The sequence below is a fragment of the Echinops telfairi genome, unplaced genomic scaffold, assembly GCF_000313985.2.
Source record: "Echinops telfairi isolate 266 unplaced genomic scaffold, ASM31398v2 ScPeMD7_23;HRSCAF=83, whole genome shotgun sequence".
NCBI classification, from domain to species: domain Eukaryota; kingdom Metazoa; phylum Chordata; class Mammalia; order Afrosoricida; family Tenrecidae; genus Echinops; species Echinops telfairi.
Window position 1 is genome coordinate 38,543,592 of NW_022103920.1, and position 9,704 is coordinate 38,553,295.

Here is a 9,704-nt window from a genome sequence, read left to right on the forward strand (position 1 = left end):
GGCACCATCAGCTTTCTTCGCCACATTTGCTTATTCACCCGCTTTGTCTTCAGAGGTTGTGTCAGGAAGGTGAGTTTCATAGAATGCCAATTTACTAGAAGAAAGTATTCTTGTGTTGATCAGCTCCTTTTTTTATCCCTCCCTCCCCCACCTTCCCACCCTCATGAATCCTTGATCAATTACATAATATTATTGTTATTTTGTATCTTACACCATCTATTGTCTCCCTTCACCCAACATCATCTGTTTTTTAAATAAAAGAGTGACATAAATTGATAAATATTTTTTAAATGATCATCCTGGTTCTATGAGAACAACTAAGGTGGGTGACAGTGCAGGAGAGGAAAAGGGATCGATTGGGATCAATTGGGATCCCAGCATAATGGGATCGATTATGCTGGCACAGACAAGTGGTGACACTGCCCTGAACTACTCGATGCTATGCTGACAATTGGGTCAGACAGATTCAAGATCTCTTTTGAATAGCAAGCCAGTGGAACTTGCTGATAGGTTAGGGAGACCGAGAGGACTGGGTACGTTCTTAAAAGGCTATTGAAGGAAGGCCACTGTTTTGTTTTATTTTCTTGTTCAGAGAAAAACAGCAACAACCTACCGCTGTTGCATTGATTCCACTCACAACAAGCCTGTTGGGCAGATTAGAGCTGCTTTGTGGGGGTTTCTGAGGCTGTCAGTCCTGACTGGAGCTCTGCCCGCCTTCCTCCCTCACAGCTGCTTCCCTGCCAAAGTTTTCGTTACTGTATTTCCATTAGCAGTCGAGTGCTTTAACCACTGCACCACCCGGGTCAGTTTTTAAAGAGAGGTGGCGATTAATTAAAGTTTTCCTTTTGAACATATTGAAGATGTAAGTAGAATTGTTAAAAGTCTATTGGAAATGAGTCAGGCACTGCAAATGCATATTTGGAAGTCATCACTATATAGATATAGTGGTACACAATGAAAGATGTGCACAGTGAAAAGTGCACAATGAGGGTGCACAATGTAAGGTGGCCCAGACCACCATATATTTCTTTAATGCCCCCCTTGCTCTCTTATGACATGTATTCATCTGGGAAGGATGCTTCTGCCTTGGTAAATAGTGTTATGGAAAGTTTTGCCTATTATCAGCCCCCACTGTTTGTGTAAATAATGTCCAAACACATCAAGTTATACATTTGTACAAGTCAACTATTGATGTATTGAAATCTGAAGCCAGCCTATATATTTGTTTCTCAAAAGTGTTTTAAATCCTATACTGGCTAAATTAGTAACACTATCACTAGAATTACCTTATGGTCCAGGGGATGATTCATATAATGTTCTCTATCATAAAATGATAACAATGTCTCTAAAGTGAACCGGAGACATATATAAACCCTTGGAAGCCTTATCCATGTGTGGACTCTGTAAAAGCCTGCAGCGAATTCCCTCTGACCCTAGTCAGGGATGTGAATAGTTTTGTAATCAGACAGCGAATTGTATAGTTGATTATGGCAGAGGGTAAAAAGAACAAAATCAACTCACTGCCATTGATCCAAGGTCAAATCATAGGACCCTCTAGGACAGTGTAGAACTGCCCCTGTGAATTTTGCCCCATGAGTTTCTGACACTGTACCTCTTTACAGGAATAGAAAGCCCCATCTTTCCCCCACAGAGTGGCTGATGGTTTCAAACACCTGACCTTGCAGTTAGCAGCTCCATTCGTGAGCTCTACACTACCAGGGCTCCTTATGGCCGAAGTAGTTTGATTAAAATACAGTACTTTATAATTTGATCTGTCTTTTGACCCATTTAAAAGTTGTTTCAGTTTTTAATATTTTCTCCTCTTTTTTTGGAGATTTTTTTGTTTTGTCCAGTCATTGTTGTTAGCTTTTTGTTTACTTGCTTCCTATTTGTGTTTTGTATGATTTTCTGTATATGAAAGCCAAGATAGGCAAATATATAGAGACAGTAACTGGATTGACAATCACCTAAGGACATGACAGGGGAGGGTGGGGGGAAATGAGGAGCTAACAACAGTAAGTATGAGAAGAAATTGTTCTGAAATTTATTGTCGTGATGATTGCACAAATATTCTTAATATGATTGAGCAATTAAATTGTATGATATATGAAGTATATGCCAGTGAAGCTATTAAAAACAAAAGTTAAAAAGAGATCCTGGGCCCAAGGCAGGCACTCCCATGCTTGTAGATTGGGCAGGGCCCTTTGCAACCCACAAAGGAAATTAAAAAAGATCACTGACATCAAGCCGGTTCTGACTCATAGCAACCCTATAGGTCAGAGTCGAATGGGCCCTGCAGTTTCCAAGACTAATACTTGATGGGATAGAAAGACCTGTTTTTCTCCCTGGGGGCGCCTGGTGTTTTTGAACTGCTAACCTTGTGGATCTCATCCCAATACGTAGCCACTAGGCTAAAAACTGGTAAGACATTATGTAAGTTCACATAGAATAGAGCCCAAGAGAATGAATTAATTTAATTTAGAGGTGGAGACTATGTCACATTTTGTTGGGAGAATGAGGAAGATTAAGGGTACAAATTTATCTCTTAAGGAAAGTAGTTAGAGGACTGGTATACACAAAAACATTACTATAATTGGATTAATGAGAATGAGGAAACGAGAGATTCCCCCCCCCCCCACCGCCAAAACGTTTTGATATGAAAAAAGGAGTAATGCTGATTTCTTCCTTGGAGCTCAATTAGTCACCATAGACAGATGGATTGACAGGGCGAACCCCAGAGCAACGAGCCACGTTGAAGAAACAAACTGCCAAGGACTTGGGTCTTCGTGTAAAGTGTGGCCGTAGAGTGAAGGATGGCAACAGTTCCTTGGGTTATTGCCTTGAGCTTTAGCGCTCAGGAAATTAAGGGGTTTGCGTAAATGTTTAATAGAATCATTTTACATTTTCTATGCAGTGCTTAGAAAAACGAAGATATTCTTAGTAAAAGCTTTGAAACTAAAATCCACTGTTATTGAATCTCAGAGTGACTGTAGAATAGAGCAGAACTGCCCCTTTGGGTTTCCAAGACTATGAATCTTTCTGGGAGTAGACAGTCTTATCTTTCCCCCACAGATTGGCTGGTGGATTTGGAAGGCAAATCTTTATCGTTAGCAGTGCAGTACTTAACCCCTCTGCACATTCAGAGCTTTGAAAAGGAGGGGACTTAAGACAAATGAGGATGCTAATGAGAGCACCTTGAAATGGGTGACCCTGGGAAAAGAGAGGTAAAAACAGATGGGCTGATGAAAAGGGAAAAAAGGGTCACATCTGATTGATCGCAGTATAGTCAAAGAACAGGCTCTTCACAATAAACTCTGCCACTCTCTTGAGACACAAAGTCCAGTGGCAGGTAGGTAGTCTGCCTTTTTTCTCGTTACTTCCTCTCTTCTATCTCTCACTCCTTGCTTTGCGGAAGCCACACTGTCACTAACTGTTTACCACCGTTTGGAAAATATTGCCAGGCATGGTCTCACTTCAGGGCCTTTATATTTGTTCTTTGCTAGGAAGTTCTTCACTTGAAAATTCACGTTTCACTCCCTCTTTCTTCAGGTTTTCTGTGTGACTTCCCTTACCCAATCCTAATTAGATTGGAAGAAGAAAACTATATACATCAGAAACATTTTTGTCTTCTTTGCTTTGTTTTTCTCATAATACAAGCAACTGTTTTATATTTAATTTGTTAAAACTTTTAATTTTTTTGTTGTTCATTTATTTCACTAGCATGTAGACTTTCTGAGGGCAGGGCTTTTAATTTAATTAGTTAATTTTAAAAATCAAGGTCGGAGATGCATTTCTTCTCTGGTGCGCATGGCTGGGACAACTACATGGGCTGTATGCGTGGGTAGGAGGGACCGGGGATTGAGGCAGATAGAAAGTTGTTTTCAAGCTTGGAAATCTTAGGGGTACCTAATATGGAAGATAAAGAGTAAAGCCAAAATAAAGGTCAGTATAAATGTAGACTTGACATTGTAATCACCAAGGATACTTAGCGCAGATGTGGAGAACCAAAAAGAAGTGTTAGTACTTATTAATTCAGGGAGAGACTTTTTAAGGCCAATAGATGGCAGGGGCAAGAATAGAAAAGTTATTTAAATACATGGCATTGACTTAGCTACTGATTCATCAATGCGCCTGTTATGGTTATTGTACTGCCACTTATTACAAAACTTAATATAGTTGGCACTTTACCTATCTACTTCTTCATTAGACTATAAGCTATTTTAAATGTATGCCTTCCCAGGACTTAACCAAGTGCCTGGTACATAGTGTTCTCAGTAAATGTGTTGAGGGAAATACTTATTGAGAGAAAATGTATTTGGGAATTACTAGGGAATTATGATGTAGGAGCCAAAAGCATTCTGACCTCTCCATCCTGTCAGCTGACTAGAAAGAGCGAAGAAAGAAGAAAGCCAGCTTCCAAATATGTGAAAGTGCAGGATGAAGGAATGTGTTGTCAAAAAGAGACGGGCAAGAGATAGCAAATGTCTGCTAGAGGAGGTGTAGATGAGGGTATAGTGAGGAGAGTTTTCTAAGATCACGGAGCACATGGAGATAATGGCTCTCGGTAAAGACATTGAGGGTAATTGTCAATCGTATAAGACCCAATAGTTTGGCTACTAATTGAGCAGCGATGGAAATTATTGACCATCGTGAAGGGTACAGAGGGAAGTGTTTAGTAAGCTGAATTTAGATTGTGAAGAATATTGTTGTTTTTTTAAACCTTCAGAATCCTAATATGAGTAATTATGTATTTACAGAGCTTTCACACACACACACACACAGATATAAATATACATGAGTGTGGGTGTGGGTGTATACTATATGTATATTCATAATATGTGTATATTAGAACCTCTTCTCTTATTGGTGACTTAATGATAGTTTTGGAGTGGGAGTGTTAATAATGTAAATCTGTATACCCCAGCATCGACTCAACAGCTGTGAGTTTGTTTTTTGATATATACCTCACAGTGAACTTTATGGTAGATGGCAGCGGTGGGTTGAAATGGAAGAATGCTGACTTAATGGAGTAGGTCTCTGCAGACTTGCCTCTCTTGCTAAGCAAAGGCATAGTCCGTGATAGTAATCAGAATTTATTATATTTTCTTTTTAGGTTCAAATGACAGATTTGATATAGTAGGCTCTAGCACACATGACTTTCATAACTAGGACTTATGTTTAAATTGAAGTATTTTTGTAGTTTGTAGTAAAGGTTACATTAATTAGTCTAGTAGACTAGTAAGTCACACAAACATTGGCCTCCACTTCTCTGAGACCAGAAGCACTAGATGGTGCCCAACCACCATTGACCAGCTACTCTGGAAGGTCCTGGTGGAGTAAGAGAGAAATGTGAAACACAACTCAAACTCTACACAAGACCTGGCTTACTGGTAGAGGCTGTTGATATTCCCAAGACTATGGCCCTTCGTCAGCCTTGATGTCTGAACATGAACTCACCTATGGCTAAATTTCACCCAAACAAGAGTCAGGAAACAATAATTTAGGAGGTGCTACCATCTTAGAATAATCACCATTTGAGACCAAAAGGGTAGCACTTGCCCAAGGACCAAGTTCCAAAGGGTTAGGAAAGAAAGAGGAGTGGAAACTGGAAACACAGTGAAGAAATGGAAGAAGCCATATTACATGGTGAAGATTGCAATCAAGGACATAAGACAAAATGTGGAGGAGTTGTTGAGTGAAAAACAACTTGCTCTGTAAACTTTCACCCAATTCACAATAAAAAATGAAAACCATTAAGGTATATGTTTCATTATGAAATTTATTTGCGAGTATATTTATATATTATAAAACAAATTATTTTCTTACTTTTTGTTAATATAAACTTATGATTTAAGAGATACATTTTTAAAGGGTATTTATATCCTGATTCAATAGAATCTGGTTTTATATGAGTTTTTGTTTTTGTTTTGTTTTTTTACAAATGTTGTTCCCACAGCCCAGAAAAGGCTTTGAAAGACTCACTACAACCATATGAAGGCGCTTATCTATCGAAATCCTTATCTCGACTCTTTGATCCCATCAACTTGGTTTTTCCTCCCAGTGGTCGTAATCCTCCTTCCTCTGATGAGCTGGATGGAATCATTAAAACGATAGCAAGGTATGCCCTCTTTTTTGGTATGACCTTTTTTATATCTAATGGCATTCCATGCAATGCTTGCCACAATTTTTAATCAAGGATGGTAGCAGTACATTTCTAATTCATCCTGAGTTATTCAAGTAATTAGCTCTGCAATTAAGTCAAGAGTTTTTCCAGTGACTGAGTGCCCATGTAGTAAGTACTTGAGATTCCAATTAATAAAACCATTTAAATAAGTCTAAAAATAGTTTCTTATAATTATTCTGTATTTTACCAGAGATACATAATAAACCTGACTTTTTCTACCCTAATAAATTCCTAATATTACACAAGCAAAAAGGCAAAAAGGAAATACTTTTATGAATCAAGAAATGAAAACAGAGAGGTGAATGTTTTGTAACTGAAACCCAGAAGTGCTTCAGAGCAAAAACAGGTTCTGGTTCTGATTTGTCTACTCATGCGTGCACGTTTAGTTTTTCTGAGGGAAGGTAATAGTACCTAAAACTCGGAAGTATCCTGCAGAGGTATTGCAGGAAATGTCACTATCCTGTTGTCTTCAGTTGTTTACAGTGAACAGGTGAATTTGCAGTCAAAACTCCCTCGGTTTCTGTCATGTCTAACAGGGTCTTATAATAGTAGGTAGATGAACATTGTGTGGAGTGAAAACAGTACCTGGGCAGTATAGGACTAAAGAATATAATTGTTTAGATCCTCTTAGACTACAAGTCGGCAAATATATTCCTGAGGCACACGGGGTTCAAATAATAAGCCACAGATAGAATATTTATAACCAGATCTTCAACTACATTCCACACCTGTAAGGTATTTAAATTGTCCAACAACTTGACCCTAAATTTCTCCACAATTCCTTAACTTGCCAAAATCTGACTCTTAATTTTTTTATCTTAATTTCTCTCTTATTCCGTTGGTATGACAGTGTTAAAAATATCTGCATTCAACTTGATTTCTTTACCTTATTTTTTGTGAATCTTGAGGGTGCAATAGTCAGATACTCCTCTAATCTACACACTGAAAAGGCATGCTACCCCAGGAGTAGATCAGATTAGAATTGATGATTAATAAAACCACCTCTCAGGGCTGCATGATAGGGCATGTTTGCACAGTGCAATATGCACTGGTGTTGTTTTGACCTTGTTCACCTTTTTCTCGAAGAGAACCCGGTGCATGCCAACATTTGTTCTGTTACGCTGGAGACAGAAATTACTTTTCTTACTTTGCCACCTGTGTATGGATTTTCATTTAATTTCCAACTCCAGAACTTCTTTTCATAATATTTGTTAAATATTTTCCTGGTAGTCTGATCAAAACTGTCCTATAGGGTTTTCAACTCTGTAGATCTTTACAGAAGTAGACACCCCCATCTTTCTCCACGAAGCAGCTGGTGGGTACAAACCACAGACCTTTCTGTTCGCAGCCAAGCGCTTGACCACAGTGCTACCAGGGCTCCTGATCCAATGCTAACGTTTAAAATAATCATGAGAAAGAAATAGCTCCCATAAGATTCCAGGCTCATTTCTATTTTGAATTGTTTTTTAAAAGCTACTCTAGATAATAGCATGAAATGGCAACATTTGTACAGAACCCAAGTATCTTTATGTATCATGTGTAATTTATATTTTTAGCCTATGTCCCTCCAAGGTCATCATTTTCATTCAAGAGCTGTCATTTCCTTGCAGATGTCTGTGGAATGCAGTGCTTCTAATTGCACTTATCAGTATTAGAAAGAGTGCTACTTTAAAATTCTGTACACAATTTACTCTCCTAATCACAGCCTAAACCCACACATGGTGTGCTTTCATTAATGAGAAACTGGTCATTAACAAAACCATCTCAAAAGCACATTTTCCTTATGCTGAATTTAGGGGGGAATGAAACAATGCTACCAATTCTTGGAAGCAATCAATGAATTCTATAAACAGAATGGTCATGCTGCTTGCTTACTGGGTGTATATACTGCTCCTTTCTTTGTTGATGAACGGCATTGCTAAGAATTAAAATCTGTTTTTGTTTTCTCCAGTGAACTGAATATAGCTGCTGTGGATGTTAACCTCACTTTAGCTGTGTCCAAAAACGTGGCAAAGACTGTCCAGTTATACGGTGTCAAGTCTGAGCACCTCGTAAGTGGGTCCCTTATCGGGAAGTGTTCATGCTGTGTATTAGAAGTTACTGTGCATGCAATATCCGGCTAACTATAAACATTGAATTGAATTCACGAGCTACTCACTGACTGCCATCTCCACTCTAGTGAAAGTTGAAGCTATCTGATAGAATTTAAAGCAGAAAAACGATTGATAAAATATATTTATGTAAAATGGCATGCTGACCTGCTGTTGATAAATTTTCAGAATGCAGGCAGGTTTTATCAAACTTACCACCACCCCGCCATAAATACATGTGCCAATTTATGGACTAATTATATATTTTTCAAATGTAGTTATCTAGGATTGATCAAAGTTGTTCTCATGTTGCAAGGTTCCTTCTGTGTGACCAGGGACTCCAGTATCATTCATGCACTGCTGCCTAGTGTGAAATAGACTTGAGGCAAAAGAAAATGACTGGAGGAAGTGAAGTGCTTAAAGTTGAAATAGAAAAATGATGCCTCACTTTCTAAATGTTGTAACCCTAGAACTCTCATGTATAGAAACTGAACCCTAAAATTATTTTATTTGAAACAGCTGCCTGCATGCAAATATAGACAGACATATGGATATGCAGTTTTATATATCTATCTATATATACATACATACAGTCATATATATATAACTGAATCATGCCCTTAATTTTAGGCATCAATATTTTAAAAGCAAGCACACATATTTAACTAGTATATATGTGTGTTTGTGTGTATTAACATAATTCCAAGGAAAGGAAATTTAAATTTCAAAATCTTAACTGTCATTGATCTATTTATTTTAGAGAATGTTCCAAAATTTGGATACCTCTATGTGTTAGTCTGGGTAGACTAGAGAAACAAATTCATAGACACTCATGTGTATAGGAAAGAGATTTATATAAAGAGTAATTCTAAATTTAAAAAAATCCCAGCTCAGTCCAGATCAAGTCCATAAGTCTGATATTAGCCCATATGTCCAATATGTCCAAGTCTGTAAATTCCTCTTCAGACACACTAAACACATGAAATGATGCCAAATGCAGGAAGATCACAGGCAGTGGGTGGAAAGTCTTGTGGATCCAATGGCAGTGGAAGCATTTTAGCGCAGGTGTGGGTGTCCACGTGGCTCCTCCAGCTCCAGGGCTCTGACTGGCATCAGCATAGCTCCATGTGGCTTGTCAACAGGAATGTCTCGCAGGGAGGGAGGGAGTGTCCAGCCTCCAGTGAGCTATTTATCTCTGTGGTGCCTCCAAATGAGGTCATCAAGGTGCAAACTGATTGACAGGCTAAACTCCATCCCTTCATTCTTAATAGTCTCAAGTTGACAACAGATTATGTAACTACCACATTCTACTCTCTTCACAGGAGTATTGAAGTATATTTTCAGTTTATCCTTAGCCTCTCTGCTTCCAATTGAAGTACCACAACAAATAAAAGAGTTTTGTTTTTTTTTAAAAAAGAGATTAAGGGGAA

At 38.3% G+C, this 9,704-nt stretch overlaps 1 protein-coding gene across 1 annotated transcript in view; it reads left to right on the plus strand.

Moving 5' to 3' along the window:
• The window catches only part of COG5 (component of oligomeric golgi complex 5), a 296,280-nt gene that overhangs the window by 202,624 nt on the left and 83,952 nt on the right, over nucleotides 1-9,704 (plus strand). Inside the window, exons 14-15 of the mRNA XM_045288944.1 lie at nucleotides 5,957-6,118; nucleotides 8,136-8,264. Of these exons, the coding sequence (XP_045144879.1) occupies nucleotides 5,957-6,118; nucleotides 8,136-8,264 (291 nt within the window). The remainder of the gene's footprint in view (nucleotides 1-5,956; nucleotides 6,119-8,135; nucleotides 8,265-9,704) is intronic.